Source organism: Callithrix jacchus, chromosome 4 (assembly GCF_049354715.1).
Source record: "Callithrix jacchus isolate 240 chromosome 4, calJac240_pri, whole genome shotgun sequence".
Classification (NCBI taxonomy): domain Eukaryota; kingdom Metazoa; phylum Chordata; class Mammalia; order Primates; family Cebidae; genus Callithrix; species Callithrix jacchus.
The window spans coordinates 158,317,859-158,344,948 of NC_133505.1; the positions used below are offsets into that span (position 1 = coordinate 158,317,859).

Consider the following 27,090-nt stretch of genomic DNA (forward strand, 5'->3'; position numbering starts at 1 on the left):
GATAGAAAAGTTGTGTTTTGCTCTCAACTTGAAATCCAAAATTCTACTTATATAAATTAATCTAATTCCTGCCTGATCTTTGATAACATTACTGATAAACCAAAATTAAATGAGGTACAACTTTACATTAATCTGTAAAAGCATGTATTAATTTTCTTTTTTTTTTTTTTGGTTATCATTTCTCAAATGGAATGTGATTTGAACCACTGAAACCCAAATAACTGTGGTCTTGGAGAAGAATCATCAGCTACTTCCATTATTGAGATGGGTTCAAAGAGTCAGTAACTTGGACAAGGGTCCTTCCAGTCCCAGCTCTGTTACTAAGTAAGTATGTCATTGGAAGATAGGTCACAAAATCTGGCTAGCTTTTCATTCATTTTGCTACCTAATGTCCTTACATATAAGCAGAAAACTCACTTTTAGCTCTGTGTGTGATTTTAGGATCTAATTGCTTATGCTTTTTGCTGTGTACCAAGCAATCCTATTTGATCGTGCACAAAAGATGGCTCTTTATCTTTGTAGAAAATTCTACTTCCTTCTTCCTACTTAGCTTATGTCATTGTTTTCTTCATGGAAAACTCCTTTTCTCTCTGCTAATCTGTTTAACTCATTGAAGTATTGGCTAAGTCCCATCTTGACTTCCATCCATAAGATGATGACTGCCACCTCCACACTGAGCAGGTTGGTGGTGTCTCTTATACAGTGACATACCTTTGCAAGCTTATCCCTTTTATGAAAAGTTTAAAATGGTTTCTATAAGACAAATCCTGAAGATATAATTAAATGCATTAGTAATGAAGAACAAGAGGCCAGAACTTCTTTTTGGGTAAAAGGATCCATTGGTGGGGCGCAGTGGCTCACGCCTGTAATCCCAACACTTTGGGAGGCTGAGGCAGGTGGACCACCTGAGGTCAGGAGTTCGAGACCAACCTGACTAACATGGTGAAACCCTGTCTCTATTAAAAATGCAAAAATTAGCTGGGCATGGTGGTGGACATCTGTAATGCCAGCTACTCAGGAGGGCTGAGACAGGAGAATCACCAGCACCTGGGAGGCAGAGGATGCAGTGAGCCAAGATTGCGCCATTGCACTCCAGCCTGGGCAATGGAGTGACTCCGTCTCAAAAAAAAAAACAAAAAAGAATCCACTGAAACAATTTCACATTGTAAACGGTTGACACTATATATAGAAATTCTTCATGGAATGGAGGAATATTTTGTAACATGGAGGGGTTTAGCCTAGCAGCAGGACTCCAAGGGTAGAAATTGAAGTCAGCATTGTTGAATGACTATACAAAAGTCTTTTTCTTTGCCTTTTGCTGGTACAGACACCATCTTGTCTGAGCATCCTTCCACATGTTGGTACTACTCCTGCTTCCCAATGATTGCTTTGTGAGTGGGATGCAGTTCTAGCCAAGGCAAGCTGATTGGAAGCTTCTGGGAAACATTTTATGAGTGAGTGTGTGCGTGTGTGTGTGTATTTTTTGAGATGGAGTTTCACTCTTGTTGCCAAGGCTGGAGTTCAGTGGCGCCATCTCAGCTCACTGCAACCTCTGCCTTCCAGGTTCAAGTGATTCTTCTGACTCAGCCTCCTGAGTAGCTGGAGTTACAGGCAAGCACCACCATGACCCATTAGTTTTGTGTTTTTAGTAGAGACAGGGTTTCTCCATGTTGGTCAAATTCCCAACCTCAGGTGATCTGCCTGCCTCAGCCTCCCAAAGTGCTGGGATTACAGGTGTGAGCCACTGCACCCAGCTTTTTTTTTTTGCTCTTATAAAAAAGCTTATGAAAAGAGATATCCCCCTTCTTCCTCTGGAGGTTTTCTTTCTTTTCTTTTTTTTTTTTCTTTTTAACAGTGTAAAGAGGCTTTTTTTTTAAAAAAATTGTGTATATGTAACATTAGCCAAAATTATTTAAAGTCAGTAAATTTTTATTAGAGGAATTCCACGTTGTGATTTCTTCCACTGTCCATTAAGGTCACTTTAGATTCTCTAAAGAGCTGGAATAAAAAGATTTATCTTGCAATGCTCTATTTACTGCATTTTACACATGAAATAACATGATGCAGAGAGAATAAGACACTTGCCAGTGGTAACAAATGGCAGAACCTGTATTTGAACAAGGTCAAGAGGTCCCAGCCTACCGTTTTTCTGACCACCTACATCGCCTCCCATAAAAATAGTATTCTATCATATGTTTTGCAAAGTATGTCATACTTTATCGAAGAATTAATACATTATGCAAACCACAAGAGCACTATGACATCGGTATTATTACACTTACTTGATCTGTGAGGCAGTAGAGCTTCAATAAGGTCCACACAGGTAGTAAGTGGCTGACTTGGCCCTTGAACCCAATGACTTCCAAGTCTTCTGCCCTTTCTGTGGTCCCAGAAATTACTATTTAAGGACAAATAGTAAGATCTCCCAGAGATCAGAAATGCAACTCTGGAAACACACTTTGTCCTGTTGGTCACTGGTTTTCAACCTGTCCTTTTCTGAGCACCCGGGGTTCCATGGAGGTTCTTGGGAGATGCTGGGTGGCATGAGCAATGGAGGTCATGGAGAAGCACATTAGTGGGACTCTAAAGCCTCACCCCTTGTTACCAAGGTCAACAGAGGGATCTCCAAATTGATCTGTTCCAAATACCGGGGTTCTGAAAAAGACTCCAGTTGAACAAAGATTCATTGGCTTTAAAAGGAGAAAGATCTAGGCTGGGTACAGTGGCTAATGCCAGCACTTTGGGCGGCCAAGGTGGGAAGATTTCTTAGGACCAGAAGTTTGAGACTAGCCTGGGCAACATAATGAGATCCTGTCCCTACAAAAAATTAAAAAGTCATCTGGGTGAGGTGGCTTATGCCTGTAATCCCAGCACTTTGGGAGGCCAAGGTGGGAGGATTTTGTTTTTTCCCTTTTACAAATCTTATCATTCCTTGTTAATCTGAACATACTTGAAGACAGAGTTCAGTACCTTTTACTGTCTTTTTAACTCACTGTACCCTCTGATCAGTGCTCTGTATTCAGCAGGCTGATTTATCAGATGAAATAGAAGCAGTTGATGCTCTTAAATCAGCATTTTGTGTCTAGTGATAACACTTTTAGGAGCTATCTCAAGGCACATCTGTGTCTGGGAAGGCTGAGGTGTGCATTTTTAAAAAAATCATTAGCTGATTGCTCAGCTTCCTGTGTCTTGCTTCCTTCTCTTTCTCTTTTCTAAGAGGAAGTTTTACAGACCAAATAAATTTATGGCCAGTAATGCAAGTTTATAAATAGGGTATTTTAATTGAGGTTAAATCTGTGAAATCAGCAGAAGATAAAGCCTCTTTCCAAAAATTAGACTAATTTAGGACGATGATGTTTCTGAAGGGGGGAAGATGAGAATCACTATATATATATTTAAAATTGGCTAGACCTTAACTGGTAATAAAAATCTAGCCTGGTCTGAATCAGAAAACTTACTGACTTACTGAAATGTTTTTGAATGCTTTTGTGAAACCTCAGCAGGAAGTTAGAATCAACACTGAGAACCCAGGGCAGTTAAGTACATATGAGAAACAGTCATCGCTCTCAGCTTTTAAAAACAAGAAGTATTTGTTGCTTTTTGAAAGAAAGTTGGTGCAATTTTAAAAGAAACCTAACACATGTCTAAAATGGGGTCAGGAAAATCCCACACTAAATCCACCACCACCCAAAGCCATAAGATTTTCTAAAATAATAAGGGTATTTTAAAGATTCAGAAGAAGCTGTCTTTTTCCTTCATTTAGAAACCACATTTGCTTTTGCAGCTGATTTTAGCGGAATTTTAGGCAAATTATGATATGTTGAGGAATTTTTAACAGTAGTTTTTCTAGAACTTCAACTTGTGGGAGCAATATCATTTTCTCATTGCTACCTTAGAATAATCCTGACTAATCTCGCCTTGGTGGTTGTAACAGGGTAGAGGGACAGAACTAATAGGATATGTGTGTGTGTGTGTGTGTGTGTGTGTGTGTGTGTGTGTGTGTATAAATTTAGATGAGAAACTAAGCTATCAAATGGACAAGACACTGACATTTGAGGTCTGCTGTCTTCTCAGTCTCCCCTCCCTGAACCAGCTTCCATTGTGGAATACTCTGTCTTGTGATTATCATATGTATGTGTGAAGTTATTAAGGAGTATTAACTCACAAGATTACAAGGTCCCACAATAGGGCATCTGCAAGCTGAGGAGCAAGGAAGTCAGTCTGAGTCTCAAGGCTGAAGAACTTGGAGTCCAATGTTTGAGGACAGGAAGCATCCAGCATGGGAGAAAGATGTAGGCTGGGAGGCTTGGCCAGTGTAGGCTTTTCACATTTTTTTGCCTGTTTTATATTTGCTGGCAGCTGATTAGATGGTGCCTACCCAGGTTAAGGATGGGTCTGCCTTTCCCAGCCCACCGACTCAAATGTTAATCTCCTTTGGCAACACCCTCACAGACGCACCCAGTATCTATATTTTGGGTTCTTCAACCCCATCAAGTTGACACTCAGTATTAGCCATCACAATGGTTGTAATGGCGACCTTAATATCTGGTTCTGTGGACTCCTGGGCACATCCTGTGACTGCACAGGGAGCCTGAGGGAAGAGGAGTCCTGGGGAGGGCTTTGTAGCCACAGGCTTGTAGGCTGAAGGGTGAAATCTTGATTTTTATTAATTTAGGTGAGAAACTAAGCTATCAAATGGACAAGATATTGGCATTTGAGGTCCACTGTCTTCTCAACCTCCCCATTCCCAGTCAGCTTCCATTGTGGAATAACTGTCTTGTGATTATCAAATTCTTTTCTTATACGTGTTAATATAGTTAGTTAAATTCCTGTCTTGGTGGGGGAGATAGCATGTCTTTATAAGATGTTTGGCATATATCCGCTTTGGTTTAACCATATGAGGCCAATTGATTTATTGACTGACTGACTGACCAACTGATTTATTTATTTATTTATTGAGACAGGGTCTCACTCTGTCACTGAGGCTGGAGTGCCACGGCCTGATCATAGTTCACTCCGCTCAAAGTGCTAGGATTTCAGGCATGAGCCATCATGCCTGGCCCAGAGGCCAATTGATTGATTGATTTAATTTAATATTTATTTGAGACAGGGTCTCACTCTGTCACCGAGGCTGGAGTGCACTGGCCTGATCGTAATTCACTGCAGCCTCAAACTCCTGGACTCAAGTGACCCTCCCACTTTGGCCTGTCAAAGTTCTGGGATTTCAGGAGTGAGCCATCACGCCTGCCCGGAGGCCAGTTGATTTCTAAGCTCCTGGAGGCAAGGCACCACTTGTTTCTCCAACCCCTTTCTAAAATTCCTATTTTCCAAAAGTAAAGAAAATGCTTTAAAAGTTTATTCTTACATGCTGAGTACTTAAAAGAAAATTAAGCCAATGATCTTCCAAAGCTTGGAGTAATTTAGAGTAAGAGTAAACACTTTGCTTTTCTAGCCCTTCTTTGTAGTGTCTTTTGGGGAATTCTCCACTTTGTTTTAGAAGAGTAATGCTAATAGCTCATACTTACTTTGTACTTTGTCCTAGGTTCCAGACTAAGCGTTTTACATATATTAAATAACTTAATCTTCAAAGCAACTGCATGGATTGCTATTTACTTCTATATTACAGATGAGGGACAGACCCTAGGAGGTTGAGAAACTTGCCCAAGATCAGGGAATTCAGAAATGGCAAAGACAGGATTTGAACCAGGCACGCTTACTCCAGGGTATGTCTACTTAACCACTGTTAGAGGGCCTTCAAGTCCAGGGTTAAGCCAAGGACTTTCAGTCATTTTTTTTTTTTTTTTGAGATGGAGTCACACTGTTGCCCAGGCTGGAGGGCAGTGGCTCAATCTCAGCTCACTGCAACCTCTGCCTCCCGGGTTCAAGCAATTCTCCTGCCTCAACCTCCCGAGTAGCTGGGATTATAGGTGCATGCCACTACACCCTGCTATTTTTTTTTTGTTGTTGTTGTATTTTTAGTAGAGACAGGGTTTCATTGTGTTAGCCAGGATGGTCTTGATCTCCTGACCTCGTGATCCTCCCACCTCGGCCTCCCAAAGTCCTGGGATTACAGATATGAGCTACTACGTCCAGCCTCACTTTCGGTTTTTTAATTTTAATTTTTAGAGACAGAGTTTCCCTATGTCGCCTAGGCTGGAGTGCAGAGGCACAATCTTCGCTCACTGTAATGTTGAATTCCTGGGCTCAAGCTACCCTCTCACCTCAGCCTCTCAAAGCCCTGGGATTACAGGTGTGAGAAACCACACCTTGCCAACTTTCAGTATTTTTTAAAAAGGACATTGTAGTTCTTGAGCAAAACAAAACAAAAAAAAAAGAAAACAAGATCTCTCATATACTTCATGTATTTCTGGTTTTTGTTTTCATATATATGAAACAAGATCTCATTTATAATCCAATTTAAATTAAGGGTGTGATTGGCAACTTGGTTAAAGCAGGGAAAATGTTTTACACCACGACAATTTCACTGGGCAATCTGTTATTTTCAGCTACCAAAAAGGAGGGCTAGTTTTTGTGTGGGAAAAAGCTGCCAACTCCGTGGATCTGTTCTAGTTTTTTTTTTTTTTTTTTTTTTGAGGTGGAGTTTTGCTCTTGTCACCCAGGCTGGAGTGCAATGGCACAATCTTGGCTCACTGCAACCTCTGCCTCTTGAGTTCAAGTGATTCTCCTGCCTCAGCCTCCCAAGTAGCTGAGAATACAGGCGCCTGCCACCAGACCCGGCTACTTTTTTTTTGTATTTTTAGTAGAGACGGGGTTTCACCATGTGTGCCAGGCTGGTCTCAAACTCCTGACCTCAGGTGATCCGCCTGCCTCAGCCTCCCAAAGTGCTGAGATTAAAGGTGTGAGCCACCTCGGCCAGCCCTAATTTTTAAGTACTACATCTGTTGAAGACTTTTGCTCTTAGCTGTCTCCCTCTATCAACATCTTTGGTGACATCGATGTCCAACTATGTGACCCATCCAAAGTCTTGGCCATTCAGTACGTTGATGACATCCCTCAAAATCAGTGATTTTTTTTGCAATATTTCAACGGAGCCACCTGTTCCCATGGTTACAGCCTAGAACAGGAACTGCACTATCTCTGGTTTTAAGCATCCTACTCTGACCACCACCTACTGTCTTTTCAATTCACTTCACTGGAATAGCCCCATTGCAACAATGTTCTGACCTCATCAGGACCTCTCAGTCTCTGATCCTATTCTATTTTTTCAAGCTCTTATATTCCTTTATTTTCTCCCTATCTTCATTTTCTTTACTATCCAGCTTAAATTCCATGAGCCATCATTATAATGACTCCCTCGTAAATCAATTACCTTGTTCCTCTCTCTATCTTACTTGCCTGGCGTAACCCTGACCTTGGTTGAAGGTAACTATGTTCCATTTTCTCAAACAATTGAAACATATAGGAGAAAAATCATACAATTGAGCTGACTGATTTCATTTTAAAATCATGACCATAAACCTCAAGGGCTTACTCAGCAGTGCGGGGTAATTCCACTCTGTTTCCCTGTATAGTGTTCTCTAAATGTTAGTCATTCCTCTGTCACCTGTACAACTGTTGCTGTATATGAATACTACCCATACCATCATTTACTAATTTATCTTAAGTTGATTCCAGTGGAAAAATGTACCCATATCCTAAACATTGCCCTAGACCAGGGGTTGAGAGACTATGGCCCATAGACCAAATCCAGCCTGTTGCCTGTTTTTATGTGGCCCAGAAACTAAGAGTCAGTTTTAGATCTTCAGTTGTTTTTTTTAAAAAAAGAATAATAATATTTTGTAACACATGATGTGATGTAAAAGTCAAATTTTGGGGTCCATAGGTAGTTTTATAGGAACACAGTCTCATTTGTTTATGTTTTGTCTCTGGTTGCTTTCACACTCAAATAGCAAGATTGTGGGACTGCAAAAGAGACTACATGCTGTGCTCATCATTTTGCCCTGCTAATCCACAAACCACAAACAATAGGGGTACAGCCATACTCTACAGCGTTTGGTGGAGTACCGTATGTATTGTGCTATGGTGACATTTACTCTACTTTTAAAATTACCAGAGCTTGGCTGGGCATGGTGGCTCACACCTGTAATCCCAGCACTTTGGGAGGCCAAGGTGGGTGGATCACAAGGTCAGGAGTTCAAGACCAGCTTGGCCAACATAGTGAAACCCTGTCTCTACTAAAACATACAAAAAATTAGCCAGGCAAGGTGCCACGTGCCTGTAGTCCCAGCTACTTGGGAGGCTGAGGCAAGAGAATCACTTGAACCCAGGAGGTGGAGGTTGCAGTGAGCTGAGATCATGCCACTGCACTCCAGCTTGGGCAACACAGTGAAACTTCATCTAAAAAAAAAAATTACCAGAGCTTACATATCATGTTAATACAAGAAACATGGATTTTGGATGTCATGCTTTTAAGACAGTAAATAGATAATTTTTTGTAGAAGTAGATGCCAAAGTATTATGTTTACTATGAAGACGATACTATGTATGTGCTAAAAGAATACTTAGACATTGACACAACTAGACTAAGCACTCATTATAATACCCTTCTCTCATAGGAAAGTAACAGAAAAATTAGAAAATTTAAAATGGAATATCTGATCACGGAAGAATCGACTCACAAAAATAAAAGATCAAATGAGTCTGCAACCAAAGTCAGTTTCTGCCTGGTTAATTTATTAAGCAGGCAGAGAGCCATTTACCAATGTTGAGTTCATTAAATCATGTTTAATTGCTGCAGCCAAAGAAATGTGCTCTTAGTGAGACCGGTTGTTCACGGAGTTGAGGATATTGGGTGCAACATGAACATGTTTTGCCTTAAAAACAGGGCAAATGGGCCTGGCGTGGTGGCTCAAGCCTGTAATCCCAGCACTTTGGGAGGCCGAGGCAGGTGGATCACGAGGTCAAGAGATCGAGACCATCCTGGCCAATATGGTGAAACTCCATCTCTGCTAAAAATACAAAAATTAGCTGGGCACGGTGGTGTGCGCCTGTAGTCCCAGCTAATCGGGAGGCTGAGGCAGGAGAATTGCTTGAATGCGGGAGGTGGAGGTTGCAGTGAGCCAAGATTGTGCCACTGCACTCCAGCCTGGCACCTGGCGGCAGTGTGAGACTCTGTCTCAAAAAACAAAACAAAACAAAAAGGGCAAATGATTTTCTTTGGCTCTTGATAAGTTGACCGATGTCAACAATACTGAGCAGTTGTTATTGGAGATATCAGCGACCCAAAAAATGCCTGTGTGGAGAGAATACAGGTGAGAATATTTTAAGAGAAACAGAAAACACAAATTCATTACAATCTGAAGTAGAATCTGATGTGTTACAACTGATGATGGTAAAAATATGTGTTTCTGGGTTTAATCGAATACATTTACAAAGCTTTTGAAAATGAAAAACCTATGGTTACTCATTATAGTATTCATCAGCAAACACATCACAGAAAATATTTGTATTTATCAGGCATTATTAAACCAGTAGTGTAAATGTTGAACTTTATTGCGCTTGTGGACTTAACCATTGTCACTTTTATACGTTTTTTGCCAGAAATAGAAACTGTATATCCTGACTTGCTCTGATGCACAGAAATTTGATGGGTTAGTGGTGACAATGTTTTATTTCAATGTTTTGAACTCAGGGCTGAGATTGAAAGTTTTCCAAATAAGAAACACAGCTTTCAATCAGTATTATTGAATACTGAATGGCTTTGGAAATTAGCTTTTGGTGTAGAGCTGGTAATATTTATTAATCAATTCAAGGTAGAATTACAAGGTAAGACAGTACTATATACAATAACTGCTAATATTGTTCAAAGTACAAGCTGTCAAGCTGCTCTGTATGCTTTCTATACTGATGAAATTTAAAACAAGATGTGAAATCTTCATTCTCACACAATATTCAGCCCTCAATGCATGTGCAAAGGAAATTCCCATATTTCAAAATTATATTAGCATTCAACTGCAGTTGAAGAGCTTCCATCTAACCTTCAACTGGAAGCTTTTAATCTGCAGCATAATAACATGCTCAAAGATAAATATCAACATAAAAATCTAAGGTAAATTTATAGATGCCTTCTGAGTGATTAATATGCTCAACTTAAATCACATGCTTATGAACTGAAATCAATAGCAGTACCCATCTGTGGAAATGACATTTTAAAACTTAAAACATGTAAATTTTCATTCCAGATAAGCATTAAGAGGTGGAAATTTGGCCAGGCGAGGTGGTTCACACCTGTAATCCCAGCACTTTGGGAGGCCAAGGTGGGTGGATCATCTGAGGTCAGAAGTTTGAGACCAGGCTCACCAACATGGAGAAACCCCATCTCAACTAAAAATACAAAGTTAGCCAGGTGTGGTGGCACATGCCTGTAATCCCAGCTACTTGAGAGGCTGAGGCAGGAGAATCGCTTAAACCTGGGAGATGGAGGTTGCGGTGAGCCAAGATCATGCCACTGCACTCCAGCCTGGGCAACAAGAGCAAAACTCTGTCTCAAAAATATATATAACTTAAAGTCAAATAAACATCATTTAGGGCCAGAAAATATATATTTATTGTAGGTGTTTTTTAGAACCTTATATTTACCCAACTAAAATGTCTTGAAATGTACTTCAAATTTTTGATAAGAAAGATTCTGCTTTTTAAAAGAACAATTGTGATTTACCTTAATAATGAAACAGAAGGTCTTTGAGTTATTTTTCGTAAAGTGAGCTCTCAATGGTTCTCTTAGCTTAGCTTATAGTAAAGTTATAAGATGGATCACATTTATTTTAGGTGTAGAAATATATTGGAAACAGTCACATGTATGGGGAAAAGATAGAAAATGGACCTTAATAAATGAAATGAAAATGTGTCAAAATCTTTGGAAATGACACTGACAAATTGTTTGACAACCAGCTGTATGTCACAATGGAACAAGTAAGGGACAGGGAATCCGATTTAGGATGAACAGATCCAAATAAAGGCATTGCTGAAGAGTGTTCATTTATTCGATATTCAAGTAAGGATCAGCAAGCAAGTGAAGCAAGTCTAGGAAGGGACTGAAAATGGCTATATTTATTTATTTATTTTGAGACAGAGTTTCACTCTTGTTACCCAGGCTGGAGTGCAATGGTGCAATCTCAGCTCACTGCAACCTCCACCTCCTGGGTTCAAGCGATTCTCCTGCCTTAGCCTCCCAAGTAGCTGGGATTACAGGCACCTGCCACCATGCCCAGCTAATTTTTAGTAGAGATGAGGTTTCACCATGTTGGTCAGGCTGGTCTTGAACTTCTCACCTCAGGTGATTCACCCACTTTGGCCTCCCAAAGTGCTGAGATTACAGGCCTGAGCCAGTATGCCCGGCTGGTCTTGTTATATCCTCACATGGAAGAAGATGCAAGGGAGCTCACTCAAGCCACTTTTTTAAAGTTTAAAAATGTTAAAATAATAATAATAATAACAAAAAATAACTCAAAGACCTTCTGTTTCATTATTAAGGTAAATAACAACATATACATATATATACATATGTCTTTTTTAAGAAATAATTTTGCTTTCGAAAATTTTTTCTTCATCAAAAACTTTTAATGTTTTTTAAATTGACATATAATTATATATATATGGGATCCATACTGAAGTTTTGATACAAATAATGAATAGTGATCAGGATAATTAGCAGAGCTATCATCTCAAACATTTTTTATTTCTTTGTGTTAGGAATCTTCAATATCCTCCTTCTAGCTATTTGAAACTATGTAATATATTATAGTTAACAGTAGTCATCATATGGTGGTATGGAATACTAGAAATTCTTCCTCCTGTTTAGCTGTCATTTTGTATCCTTTAACAAATCTGAACCACTTTTATAAGGGCTAATCTCATTCATGAGGGTGCAGCCTCCATGACTTAATCATTTCTCAAAGACCCCACTTCTTGTTGTTTTTTTTAAATGGAGTTTTTCTTGTCAGTCAGGCTAGAGTGAAATGGCACAATCTCAGCTCACTGCAACCTCTGCCTCCTGGGTTTAAACAATTCTCCTGCTTCAGCCTCCTGAGTAGCTGGGATTACAGGTGCTCCACCATGCCCAGCTAATTTTTGTGTTTTAGTAGAAATGGGGTTTTGCCATGTTGGCCAGGCTGGTCTCGAACTCCTGACCTCAGGTGATTTACCGGCCTCAGCCTCCCAAAGTGCTGGGATTACAGGCATGAGCCACCATGCCCGGCTGGGCCCCAGTTCTTAACACTATCACAGTGGGTATTAGGTTCCAACAAATGAATTTGGGGAGGGGCGTACCAACATTTAGATCATAGCAACTGTTTAGGAAAATACTTAAATGAAGCCCACTCTTAAACAACCTGCAGACAAAATGTCACAGGAGTGATTTCAGTGGCAAGTTTTTAAATGGAAGTCAAAAAGCTCCAAAAGTTATATTACAAATTTTCCTAGGAGAAACATGTACATCCTTAAAACAGCAAACAAGTAAAAGGAGGAAACCAGAGTTCTAAACTTATGACACCACAAGAAAACTCCAAGCCAGAGGTCTGCACTGAGGTACTATGGGCCACATGTGCTGCCCACACACTGGGTTTTGTGAGAGGTCTGGACTGGAATTTATTTGTACATATTTTTCTTCCCTTCTTTGCTTAAACTATCATCAGACCTAGAAACCCACGTCCCCATCTCCCAGCCTGAAATGTTCAAACACCCTGGTCCCAGCTGGTCCAAATCTTCTTCTCCAAGGTCCAGCCCTCTGGGTTCCCCCAACTCAACTTATTTGACGTCATCATGTCATCAAATGCTGCTTGAAAAGGCACTTGGCTCGTGTCTTGACATCCCAGAAATCTCAAAGGCATCTGGGGAGGGCTGAGCCAAGTACTTTTTCCGCCTCCAGCTCCCACAAAATCACATTGTTTTATACAGAGAAAAATCTGTGTCATGCTGATTTTTAAAGACTGTGCACATTTATATCTTCTATTCTCATGCATAAGAGATACGAGATTGACCCAAGTGACCAGAATTAGACTTATGACATGGGATTCTAAAACAATTGGGTTAGAGTTAATAGAGAAGGATTTCCACCTGGTTCTCTTCCAGGTGTCTTGAGTTTTTATCAATTTTGTTTCCTCTGGCAGGGTTGGTTCATTGAAAATTCAACAAGTTTGTAGTGGTTCTACTGCAAGGAAAAACTGCAACTTGAAAACGTGTTCGCTCCAAATTATACTATTAATAGGAGATTTCTGAAAGCCTAAGTTTTTATTAAGAATGTTTTCTTTAATGGTGCATTAAGTGAAAGCCTTGAGATGATTCTGGATAACACATATGGCAAAGTTACTGTAAGATCAAAATCCGTTGTCCAGACAAAGAAATCCTCAGAGATGATATGAATGCATGTAGGATGACTGATGGAATCCAAGAAAAGCTGCGGCAGCTCTGCTTTTGTCTTTTTGTTTTGTCTTTAGAGACAGGGTTTTGCTCTGTCATCCAGGCTGGAGTGCAGTGGTGCCATGTTGGCTCACTGCAACCTCCACCTCCCAGGTTCAAGCGATTCTCCTGCCTCAACCTCCCAAGTAGCTGGGATTACAGGTGTGTGCCACCACGCCCGCCTAATTTTTGTATTTTTAGTGGAGACAGGGTTTCGCTATGGTGGCCAAGCTGGTCTTGAACTCCTGACCTCAGGTGATCCACCTGCCTAGGCCTCCCAAAGTGCTGGGATTACAGGTGTGAGCCACCTTTCCTGGCCCCACCTTAGCCTTCTGAGTAGCTAGACTACAGGTGTGCACCACCATGCCTGGCTAATTTTCTTTTTAAAACATTTTGTAGGGATAGGGTCTTGCAGGTTGGGTGCAGTGCCACTGCACTCCAGCCTGGGTGACAGTGAGACTCCATCTCAAATAATAATAATAATAATAAACTTGTTTCATTTAAGGGGATTATTCGCGGAAAGCACTTAGAACAGCGCATGGAAGAGCACATGTATTTCATAACGAGAAGCCGTGGCTGTTACTAACACTGCTATTACTGGTGCCCATATTTCCTGGGTTGTTGAGAAGGTGAAATGAAAGAACGCACATCAGGGCAGGCTACATAATTTGCGGAGCCCGGTACAGAATGAAAATGCAGGACCCCTTGTTCAAAACGTCCTAAAAACGTCAAGACTGGGACAGCAGAATATTAAACTAAGCGCAGGACCTGGACCTACACAGGTTGCACCCTCCGCTCGCAGACGCATTTGCATACAGTGGGTGCTAAATAAATGCTCCGTTCACTCTTGTGAAGGCGCCTAAGCCTCACTCGCTCCAGCACCGTTCACACTGACCAACGGCTGCATTTATCCCTGACTTAAGGATGAGGCCTGGAATTGCGTTCACCGCAGATCCCATCCCCTCCGACTGCCCAAGGTCGCCCTGGCAGCGTCGGCCGCTCAGCTGCAGGCCAACGCCACGGAGGACAGGTTCGCGGGGCTTGGGGTCCACTTTGGCCTCCAGAGGCCTGGCCACCCTGTTGGCGCGCAGCCAGGCGCCGCCGCGTCCCCGCCGTGTTTACCCGTTGCCCGAGGAGACGCCCGCGCCACCCGCCAGCTCCCTGCGCTGCCACCTCGCTCAGGGCCGGATCCGGGTCCGAGCGCGCCCCAGGGCTCCTGTCAGAATGAGCCGCGGCCGCTCCTCCGGCTCCAGGAGTCTGGACTCCACCAGTCACACCGCGCTGGTTGCCGCTTCGCCCGCGCCCGAGGTACAGTTCCCGCCGCCGGCCGCGCACGGGGATGGCCCCGGGGATAGACGACCCCGGAGGGGCCGAGGCGCCCCCGATTTGCACCCTTTTCCTCCCGGAGGCGTGGGCAGAATAGGAGCAGCTGTGCCCGCGTGGGCGATGGCCTGGGACTGCCAGGGTGCTGATTTCAGGAGGGGATGGGCAGGACCGGAGTTTGTGGAGTGCGTCTGAATTTTAAGTTGCGCCACGCTGCTTCTCTGACCATGGAAACCGGTGAAATTCGAAAGACATTGTGGCCGGGCACTTCCTCCCCGCCACCCTTAGGAGCAAAGAATTCCTTCATCTAACTTTCCCTGCTTAGCTACTGAGGTGTGCTTCGGAGCAATTTCTGGAAAATCTGTTGTGGTAGGAAGAGGGCCAGCCCGGAGTAGAGTCGCTGGCCCTTTCGTTGAGAACGAATCCAGAAACATCGGTAATTCGGTTGTGGCTGGATGCACCTACTCATTTACTCCCGGGAGTTACTTAGGCATTGGGGACTTTCAGGTATTAGATGTGCCAGCGCGCGCGCACACACACACGAACATGCGCGCACACACAGACGCGCGTGCACACACGCGAACAAACACGCGCGCGGACACACACACGAACGCGGGCACATGCACACTCGGGCGCGCAAGAAGATTTGGCTGGCCGAGCCTGGTTTAGGTATCCCCCTTTGGCCCTGGCATCAGGGCCCACCAGGTATCCTCTGTATAGGGAGTAGTTGCCAAAGATGCGGAAATTGTGTTCAGCTCAACTGCTAACAGGAAGTAGCTCACCCAATTAGCAAATTATGGAGCAGGGACTTAACATCTTTCTTTCCAAAGTTTTGGAAACTTTTCCTACATGCTATGTATTGACCATAAGATATCCCTGGGGGATGTAGTGGATTCAAAACATGAGTTGGATTCTCCAACGTGCTATCCGAATGCTTCTAATATTCAGCAGCTTTAATTGTTGCCTTACATCTAATCTGTATTTAGATTTCTCTGATTCCTGGCATATTTGTGGAAAATTAGTACCACTATGTGCAAATAAAATAATTTTTTCTTTCTTTCTAATTCAGCGGTACCACTAGGTGTTTTTGCTTTCACCTGACATTTTCATATTTGGCTTTAATTTTTATCCCAATGTGGTGTCTTAGCCCATATATATGTGGTATTTTTATATTATTTATATACTTTTTGGCGAGCCCATTGAGAGTACATTACATCCATCATGACCCTTCCTTCCTTCCTCCCTCCCTCTTTCCCTTCCTTCTTCCCTTTCTTCCTTTCCTTTCTTTCCCTCTCTGTCTCTCTCGTTTTTTTCCTCCCTCTTTCTCTCCCTCCCTCCTTTTCTTTCTTTCTTCTTTTTTTGAGACAGGGTCTTACTCTGTCATCCAGGTTGGAGTGCAGTGGCACGATCTCAGCTCACCACAGCCCACTGACTCCCCCCGGCTCAAACGATCCTCTCACCTCAACCTCCTGAGTAGCTGGGACTACAGGCATGCCACCATGCCTGGATAATTTTTGTATTCTTTGCAGAGGTGGAATTTTATTGTGTTGCTCAGGCTGGTCTCAAACTCCTGAGCTCAAGCGATCCACCTGCCTCAGTCTCCCAAAGTGCTAGGATTACAGAGGTGTGCTACCATGCCTGGTCCCCTGTGACCTTTCATTTGTAAATACTCTGGTGTGTTATCTCCTAAGAATAAGGGCATCCTCTAACCAGCATATGGTGATCAAAATCAGGATATTTAGCATTGTGACAATAATATTATCTAATGTACACAATCTACTAAAATTCTGCCAGTTGTCCCAATTATGCCATTTATTGTCAATTTTTTTTTCCCATTCCAGGATCACACATTGTATTTAGTTACGTCTCCAGTCTCTTCAAACCTGGAAAGTTTTGTTTGTTTGCTTGTTTTCGTCTTTGATAATACTGCATTTCTGCAGTGTCCAGGTCATTTGTTTTACAGAATAAGTTTCTCTGATTGTTCTTCATGATTAGATTTTTGAGGAATAACAGAAGAGATGTTATGTCTCAGTGTATCACATCAGGAGGGGCATATGTCCCATTATTGGTGATGTCCCCAACTGGTGGCATCTGCCAGGTTTTTCCCCTTTAGCAATAAATAATCATATTAGTTGAGTAATAATACTGATTCAGATAGAATTTTCTTTAGCATAAGGCACTACCTACAAAAGGAAAATGTCCATCAAGCTTGAGATTTTAAATGGCTCAAAAGAACTACATTTTATTAAGAACAAAAGTAGCTGCAGAAAAGGCAGCATTTATTAGCATGAAATGTTCAGTTTACAAAATACTTCATCTGCGATAATCTTATTTATATAGGCAGGGCAGAAGTTTCTTACTATATAAGATGAGGAAATAGCTTACTCGATTAGAAATGATGGAGCAGGGGCTTGTATCTTTCTTTCAAAAGCTTTGCGCTTTTCCTACCATGCTGCACTGAAAAACATCAAATTACAAAGCAGTGATAGTCTGCAGCTTTCTGGAAAAGCAGAATATTGTAGAGATGGAGATACTAGCTTTAGACTCAAAACTAGACTCAAGCAATCCTGATTAGAACGCTAATCTGTGACACCTTGGTCAAAACAATTAATGTATCAGAATTTTAGTCTTTTCATCTAAAACATGGAATCATAAAAACTTTTCACAACGTAGTTTCAGCATTTCATAGTTAATAAATAAAAGGCACCTAAGAGAGAATCTGACAGAATAAGTGCATCTCAATATTAGCTATTGTTATTCTTTGCAACTTTTGAAATTTGCTTTGGTATCAACACCACTGCACCTACGCCTACCATCATCACCAATGCTTCCATCGATACTTCAGCTGCCACCTCAATAATCAGTTTTTTGAGAATCTATAGGAGGGACAGAGGATACAAAAATGAAATGGAGACTGACCCAACTCATAACGAAGAATTGACAGTTTACAATTCACTTTGGGAGGCAGAGGTGGGTGGATTGCTTGAGCCCAAGAGTTCAACACCAGTCTGGGCAACATGGCAAAACCCCATCTCTACAAAAAACACAAAAAGTACCCAGGCATGGCTTGTAGTCCTAGCTACTCGGGAGCTAGGTGGGAGGATCACTTGATCCCAGGAAGTTGAGGCTGCTGTGAGCCTTGATCGCACCACTGCACTCCAACCTGGGCAACAGAACAAGACCCTGTCTCAAAAATAAAAAATAAAAATAAAAAAAGAGTTTACAATCAAGAGAAACAGACACATAGAAAGATGATTCTTTCTTTTTTTTTTTCACCTGGGTACAGGTGGGCTAAGGCTGAAAAGGGTGTTAGCCAAAAGATTACTCTTCCGTTGGCACTCAAATTTAATGTGGGACTCTTCTCAAGTTGGATTTACCTGTAATGAGATCCCCAGCAGAGCCTCACTGGGATGGGAAATGTGACAAATACTAACAGCAATATTATGAGAGGTGAAGAGTGGAGGCAGCCCAAACATGAAGGAAAAAAATGCTTTGGAGGAAATTTACATCTTTCAGTAAGACTGCATTACTTTGTCATACATTTGAAATAATGCCACTCGGTGAAAAATGTGCTGGACACGGTGGCTTATGCCTGTAATCCTAGCACTTCAGGAAGCTGAGACAGGAGTATTACTTGAGGTCAGGAGTTCAAGACCAGCCTAGACAACATGGGGAAACCCCGTCTCTACTAAAAATACAAAACACCATGTCAGGCATGGTGGCAGGTGCCTGTAATACCAGCTACTGGGGAGGCTGAGGCAGGAGAATTGCTTGAACCTGGGAGGCAAAGGTTGGCGTGAGCCGAGATCACACCACTGCACTCCAGTCTGGATGACAGAGTGAGACACTGTCTCAAAAAGAAAAGGACCAAATTATAAAATAAGATTTCAGCAAAAAGCTATAGCAATAGTTTTGAGGAAGATGCTTGGATTCCAAATCCCCTGACACCAGTCAGAAGCCACAGATATATTATGGCTTACAGGCTATCTTGCAATGTCAGTGTTTTCCCATACCTAGAAAACCTGAATGAAAGTTGCAGCTCCAGTAGATACCATTGTTGGGAATTTGAGCATGTCTTTCTTCTCTGTAAAACAAGGGTTAATCAGAGTAACTGTCTATAGAATTGTTATGAGAAGCAAATGTAAACAGCAGCATAGTCTATCAGCAGCTAGAGAGCCTCAAAGCAAAGGACTTAGAGCTGGTCCTATCTAATTATAAAGGAATTACAGTCTGTTTTCCTTTTTCATAATTTCTATGTAAAAAAAGCTCATATAAAATAAACATAACATAACTGGGTGCGGTGGCTCGTGCCTGTAATCCCAGAGCTTTGGGAGGCTGAGGCGGGCAGATCACCTGAGATCAGGAGTTCAAGACCAACCTGACCAACATGCAGAAATGCTGTCTCTACTAAAAATACAAAATTAGCCAGGTGTGGTGGTGCACTCCTGTAATCCTAACTACTCAGGAGGCTGAAGCAGGAGAATCAGGAGGTGGAGGTTGCGATGAGCAACTTCTCACCATTGCACTCCAGCCTGGGCAACCAGAGTAAAACTCCATCTCAAAAAAATCAATCAATAAAAAATAAATTAAAGTACATGTAACATACACATGCACAGTTTAGTGGTATTAAGTACATTCACATCGTGGTGCAGCCATCATCTCCAAAACTTTGTTCATCTTGCAAAACTGAAACTCTGTACTCATTAAGCAATACCTTCCCATTCCCTCCTCCCCACAGCTCCCAACAGCCACCATCCTACTTTCTTTCTCTCTGAAGTTGACTATTCTAAGAACTCTGTAGAAGCGGAATCACACTGTATTTGTCCTTTAATGACTGGCTGATTTCACTTGCATCATGTTCTCAACGTTTTCTCGTGTTGTAGCACGTGTCAGAATGTCCTTCCTTTTTAAGCCCGACATGTATTCCATTGCTTGCATATACCATGTTCTGTTTATCCATTCATCTGTCTCTGCGCACTTGTGTTGCCTCTATCTTTTGGCTGTTGTAAATAATGCTCCTATGAACATGAATGAACCAGTATCTCTCTGACCCTGCTTTCAATTTTGGGATATATATACCCAGAAGTGAAATTGCTAGACCACATGGTAATTCTACTACTAATTTTTGGAGGAACTGCCATACTGTTTCCACAGTGGCTGCACACATCTTACATTCTCACAGCAATGCACAAAGGTTTTCATTTCTCCACATTCTAACCCACACTTGTTATTTTCTGTGTGTTTTTTTTCTTCTATTGTGGCCTTTTATAAGGGCTATGAGGTTATGAGGTAGTATCTATGTCCACTTTTTAGAGAACCATTTCTTCCCTCTTCTGGTTTGCTCTGTTTTATTTTTTGTTGTTCTTCTTTTTCTCAAAAATCAACTTAAGAAGAGATCTGACTCTAATCACATGTCTTCATATGAACTGAAGTCAGAAGACTTCTATAGATAGAAAGAAAACCAGCCTCCACTCCCCACCCCAAAAAAAGAGAATACAGAGAAAAAGAAACAGAAGGAATAGGGAAAAAAGAAAACACAAATGATGGTTGAAAGAAATACAAACATATTAGTAATCATGATAAATATATATGGACAAAATGCTTAGTAAACTTAAAACGTCATATTGCATTTAAAAAATCTAAATATTAAAAAAAGAAAAAAAATGATATTTATGAAAGACACATCTAAACAAAAGATATGGGAATATTGAAAGCAAAAGTGTATAAAAATGTATATCAGGCACATAACAAAAACAAAATTGGTTGTCTATATTAATGTTATGAAAAATACTTTAAGGCAAGAAAAACATTACTAGAGGTAAAGAGAGTCACTAAATAATGATAAAAATTTCATTCATCAGGTAATTGTAACAATTTTAAATGTGTATGTTCCTAATAACACAGCATCAAAATAGAAAAACAAAAATGGACAGAAGCAAAAATCCTTAAGGACAAATAGACAAATCCACAACTAAAAAGAACATTTAAACATATCTCTTAGTATTTGGTAGATTAACCAGAAAAAATTCGGTAAGAGAGTAGCTGAAAGTGCTAAAATGCAAATTTGGTTAAGTCACCGTGAAGAATAAAAATGCATAAAGTGTTTCAGATATGGCTATAAAAGTTAACAGGATTTCCCCCCGATTACCCAAGGGAATAAATGCCTTTAGTTTATGAAATAATAAGCCAGACAGAAGCTTGTAAATTGTACTCTATTTGTAGAAAATGAATTAGATGAGTAATTAAATGTTTTCCTTTTGTTTTAAATAAAAAGGCTTTATGCTATTGAAAATGATGACTATGAGCAAATTAGACAAACTCACCTTAAAGGACATTCTACAATACGATGCCCAGGGTCAATGTCAGGATTTGGGGAGGCTAAGGAAAAATGAAAACTAAATGGCTTCTGGGCTAGAAAAAGAATATTGGTGAAAAAAACGGATTATATTGGAATAATGTCTATTACTTAGTTAATAGTATTGCGACAACGTCAGTTTCGTGGTTTTAATAACTTTGCCTCAGTTGTATAAGTGTGACCATTGGAGGAAGCGGGCTAGAGAGCATATGGAAGCTGTTTTGTTTTGTAACTTTTTTGTAATTCTAAAATTATTTCGGAATAAAAAGTCTTAAAAAATAAATGATAACCAATTAATTTGTTTACACATCCAACTTTATTTGAACTTTAACATTTAGTTTCTCATGGTATCTATTCTTTGACCACCTGGCTTTAGTGTGCAGCATGAGATCAAATCTTCAAAGAACAGGTAGGAGAGAGTTTTTGAAGGCCAGTCACTTTTTGTGTGTGCATATTTTAAAGAGACTGCTTGTGTATTTACTTACTGTTACCAAATATAATGTGTAGCATATTTTAAACAATAGTGAATACTCCTTGGTTTATACCTGAATTAACTAATAATTATAGAGACTTACTTTTTTCCATGTTCAAGGACAACTTAATTTTTTTTAATTGAAAAAGGGAGTAACATTTGCTGAGCCAGGAATTATTTACTCTGTGCTCTTTTACCCAAGGTTTTCTTATTTCTTTGTTTTGCTTCCAACTTTCTTTCCTTTGAAATTGGTGCTTTGGTGGCTTTGATGTAAGGCAGAGAAGTTCAAAGGCATTGCTCAGGCAGACCAGTAGCACCTCTCTCTTCCTCTAACCGACACCAGCACAGCTATTGCTGATAGCTTATATAGGTACATGTTTAGCTATTGCTTGAAGAAAATATTTTAAATATTGCTTATAAAAATAGCTGTCTAAACCAGGCATGGTGGCTCATATCTGTAATCCCAGCAACTCGGGATACTGAGGCTAGAGGACTGTTCGAGCCCAGGAGTTTTGAGACTGCAATGAGCCATGACTGTGCCACTGCACTCCAGGCTGTGTGAAGAGCAAGACTTTGACTCTAGAAATAATAATGACAATAATAACTAATAAATAATCAATCAATAAATATCCAAGTTCCCTCATTAGTGCCATAGGGAGTGAGTTAGTCTCATAAAAATAAATATCTGCCGAATGGGTGTGGTGGCTCACACGTGTAATCCCAGCACTTTGGTTTGCTGAGAAGGGTGGATCACATGGTCAGGAGTTCAAAGACCAGCCTGGCCAAACCCGGTCACTACTAAAAATACAAAAAAGTTAGCTGAGCATGGTTGCACGTGCCTGTAATCCCAGCTACCTGGGAGGCTGAGGCAGAGAATTGCTTAAACCTGGGAGGCGGAGGTTGTAGTGAGCCAAGATTGAGCCACAGCACTTCAGCCTGGGTGACAGAGCCAGACTCCATCTCAAAAAAAAAAAAAAAATAATAATAATAATAATAAAAGAAATAGAAAATAATAATAAATAAATATCTGAATTATAGTTCTGAGTAACTGAAATGACTTCATTTTCATTGAATGAATTTCTCTTACGCTTTTCCTCTTGACTATTCCTTATTAGTTTCACATAAAAATGCATTTTTCAGCATATTACGGCCATCATAGTCTAACCTCAATGCCTGTGCAAGAAGGAGCAATTTTAAGACTTGACTGTAATTGTCACATTTCCCTAAGTCTCTTCTACTTCAGACCAAAGGAAATGGATAGTTGAATACCGAAAAGGAACTCTTGTTGTTGAAATCTTGTGAATGTTTGGAGTAAGTGCCAGTGAAAACCCAGGAAGGAATGGGAATCATAAATGTTCTGCTCAGCGAAGCACACAGTGTATAAGTCACGCATTTGAGAAACATGTATTGAGCCTTAGGCACTCTGTTAGGCACTGAGGATAAAGAACTTTTTTCTTGACCAACTATAAAGTGAGTGCCCATTTTCAAGCAGGTGCTATTTTAGATATGGTCCCTCTCTTAACAGTTATATTCTAATAGGAGAAATAGATTTTACAGAAGTAAACAAATAGATAGACAAGGTAATTTTAGAGAGTGTTAAGCGTTTTGAAAAGAAAATAAAGCAGACTAACAGGGTGGAGAGGGAATGGGGTGAAGGGTGAGGTCTAGTCGGGGTAAGGGGGTTAGGGTTGGCTCCCCAAGGAGATAACATGCTGAAATGGGGCCGGGCACTGTTGCTCAAGCCTGTAATCCCAGCACTTTGGGAGGCCGAGGTGGGTGGATCACGAGGTCAAGAGATCGAGACCATCCTGGTCAACATGGCGAAACGCTGTCTCTACTAAAAATACAAAAAATTAGCTGGGCATGGTGGCGCGTGCCTGTAATCCCAGCTACTCAGGAGGCTGAGGCAGGAGAATTGCCTGAATCCAGGAGGCGGAGGTTGTGGTGAGCCGAGATCGCGCCATTGCACTCCAGCCTGGGTAACAAGAGCGAAACTCCGTCTCAAAAAACAAAACAAAACAAAACAAAAACATGCTGAAATGGAATATTCTTAGAAACAGCAAGAGTGGTGCCAGGCCCTTGGGTGGGAATGATCTTGATAGAGTTATTTGATTTTTTTTTATTTATTTATTTTGAGACAGAGTCCTGCTGTTGTTGTCCAAGCTGCAGTGCAGTGGTGCAATCTTGGCTCACTGCAACCTCTACCTCCTGGGTTCAAGCGATTCTGCCTCAGCCTCACGAATACCTGGGATTACAGGCATGTGCCACGATGCCCAGAAAATTTTTGTATTTTTAGTAGAAATGGGGTTTCGCCATGTCATCCAGGCTGGTCTCAAACTCCTGATCTCAGATGACCCACTTGCTTCAGCCTCCCAAAGTGCTGAGATTACAGGCATGAGCCACCATGCCAGGCGATGTGTTTAAAAAGAGGGCAGTTTGTGGAATGCTCCTCAATTTGGGTATATGTAGTGTTTCCTCATGATTAGATTCAGGTTAATCATTTTGAGCATTTTTGGTAATTGGATAAGAGGTGTTGTGTTGTTCTCAGTGCATAGCAGATGAAATCTCCTGCCAGCTTATCTCATGATTGATATTATAAAAGACTAAGAAAGGCTGCGAAACTGATCCAGATTAAACAGACTAGAGATACTGGGTAACCACATGCAATGCATTTATTGTTTCTCTAAGGAACATTATTGGGATAATTGGTGAATAATATACTGTCATTGTTAAATTTCTTGAATTTGACAATTGTATGAAGAGGAATGCTCTTGTTCTTAGAAAATACAAGCCGAAGAGTTTAGGGGTAAAGGGCCATAGTGTCTGCAAATTGCTCACAAATAATTCAGCAACCATATTGTAATATACATATAGAGAAAAGAATAAATCAAATGTAGCAAAATGTTCTCACAGTTGGTTAATTGAGGTGAAACATAGTTAAGTTCATTGGGCTATTCTTGCAACTTTTCTGTAGAATTGAAATAAAAATGTGTTTTTAAATTTTATGTGCCAGGCAACAAATGGAATTACAAAGTAGAAGACACTGTTTCTTACTGTGGAGCTTACAGTTGAGGTAGGTAAATAATAATTGGTAATAAATTAAAATTTTAAAAAGGAAGAAGGCAAGCATGGCTGGAATAAATATATGGTCTCAGAGAAGGACTTAGAGGGACAGGCACAATGAACAAACATAATTACACAGGGTGCTCTGGTAGACCCGGGCGGGGACGAGGAAAGGGAGGTTTTGCTGAGGTTACTTGGGCAATGGTGGTGGTGGCCAGGGGGTGATGCTGACCTTGACGTGCCATCAGGTCATGCAAGCGATGGTCACTAGATGGCTAGAAATGTCAATCTCTAGTTAGAGATGCAGAGTTGGGAGTCATTAGATACTGGAAGTGGCTAAGATTGCAGGAGGGCGTGAAGTAAACCAGTGAGAATGTCCCAGTGATGAGGAGAGAGCATCGAGGACAGAATCCAGCAGACACCAAGTTGCGGAGTGGATGAAGGAAGTGAGTGGCAGTAGGGACCAAGTGGAGGGCCAGAGAAGTGAGAAAAGGAGAGGTGCTCGGAAGAGAGTGGGGGGCGTGTGAGTAAGGGGGATCGCCCAGCAGTAAGCGATTTGTATGTCAAAGGCCAAAGAGGAGGTCAAATCAGGTAGGAAGTAAAAAGTGTCACCTGCACTTGGTGGCCAGGGCAGTCTTCTCCGAGGAAGCGAAACGGAAGCTGAGCTCTGGAAGGCGAGTGGAAGTTAGCTGGCAAAGGACTGGGGATAGGGGCTTTGGACAAGGTCTCTCCATGGCACGGAGTGAGGGCCAGCATGGCTGGAGTGCAGTTGGATGGGCAACGAAGTGACAACAGTGGTGGTGAGGTCACCAGTGGTCTTGTAAAGTCCTCCATGAGTGAGGGCTCCTTGGATATTAATTATTATTATTATTTGAGACAGGGTCTTGCTCTGTTGCCCAGGCTGAAGTGCAGTGGTATGAACACAACTCATTGCAGCCTTGACCTCCTGGGCTCAAGGGATCCTCCCACCTCACCTGTAGCTGGGACTACAGGCATGCACGCCATCACATCAAGCTAATTTTTAAATTTTTGTAGAGATACAGTCTTAGAAATGTTGGACTATGTTGCCCAGGCTGGTCTTGAGCTCCTGGGCTCAAGCGATTCTCCTGCCTTGGCTTCCCAAAGTGCTGGGATTACCAGAGTAAGCCACCACACCTGACCATTTTTCATTTTTTAGAGACAAAGCCTTGTTCTGTCAGCCAGCCTGGAGTGCAGTCGTGCGATCATAGGTCACTGCAGCTGTGAAGGAGTTTAGGTTTTATTCCAAGGGCAAAGGAAGCCCCTGAAAGGTGTCAAGCTTAGAGCTGTATTAACAGTGTGGTATTTAAAGAAAGAAAGAAAAAAGATCATTCTAGCTGCGATGTGGAAAATGGATTAGAAGCTTCACTGGAGATGAGGGTGGGAATACGTTTGATGTGAGGAAGCTGTTTGGAGATTGCTGTATTCACCTTGACTTGGGTGGTGATTGAGGAATTTGAGAGTGTTTGCTGTGAGATTCAACAAGACAGACACATTGGCACCGAGGAAAGGGAGAGAGAGATTATAAAGCACAGATTTCTAACTCAAGGAACTGAGCTGAGTCCCATTCACTGAGACAGAGACCCCCCCCCCCCAAGAAAGAAGGGGCTAGGGAAAGTAGCATGAGTTCCGTTTTAGACATGTTGATGGGAGTTGCCTATGCAGGACCCACAGTTGCATATACAGGTCCTGAGCCTAAAAGAAAGGTTCTGGCCAGGCATGGTGGCTCACGCCTGTAATCCTAGCACTTTGGGAGGCCGAGGTGTGTGGATCACCTGAGATCAGGAGTTCGAGACCAGCCTAACCAACAAGGTGAAACCCTGTCTTTACTAAAAACACAAAAATTAGCTGGGTGTGGTGGCGTGAGCCTGTCATCCCAGTTACTCAGGAGGCTGAGGAGAATCCCTTGAACCTGAGAGGTGGAGGTTGCAGTGAGCCGAGATCATGCCACTGCACTCCAGTTTGGGTGACAGAGCAAAACTGTCTCAGAAAAAAAGAAAAAAAAGAAAAGGAAAAAAGAAAAAAAGAGAAAGGTTCTGGCTGGCTGGGGATCATCATATGTTTGGGGGTCATCAGTGTATAGGTGTTTCTTGAGGTCACAAATAAAAGAGGGCCACAGGAGTAAGAGGCTTTCCAGGGAGAGTGTAAAGAAGGTTTTAAAATTAACATTGAATTTTACTACATATTAGTGGGGTGAGCAGTCAGGGCGGCTGAGAGAATGTGAAAGGAATACTTTCTTCCTGATATAGGCACCTAATAAGAATATCATTTATTCATCCATTTACTAATTTATTGAGCAAATATTTGTTGGAGTAGCTGGAACTATAGGTGTGTGCGCCGTGCCTGGCTGTTTTTTGTAGAGGGAGATTTTGCCATGTTGCCCAGGCTGGTTTTGAACTCCCGAGCTCAAGCAATCTGCTCACCTTAGCTTCCCCAAATACTG

At 41.5% G+C, this 27,090-nt stretch overlaps 1 protein-coding gene across 4 annotated transcripts in view; it reads left to right on the forward strand.

Annotated features, from left to right (window-relative positions):
* Positions 1-14,273: 14,273 nt before the first annotated feature.
* Positions 14,274-27,090, forward strand: part of CCDC170 (coiled-coil domain containing 170) — a 127,138-nt gene continuing 114,321 nt past the window's right edge. For all 4 annotated transcript variants that reach the window (XM_078370310.1, XM_078370311.1, XM_008995249.5 and 1 more), the window contains exon 1: positions 14,274-14,724. In XM_078370310.1, coding sequence (XP_078226436.1) covers positions 14,341-14,724 — 384 coding nt within the window. In that variant the 5' untranslated portion in view covers positions 14,274-14,340. The remainder of the gene's footprint in view (positions 14,725-27,090) is intronic.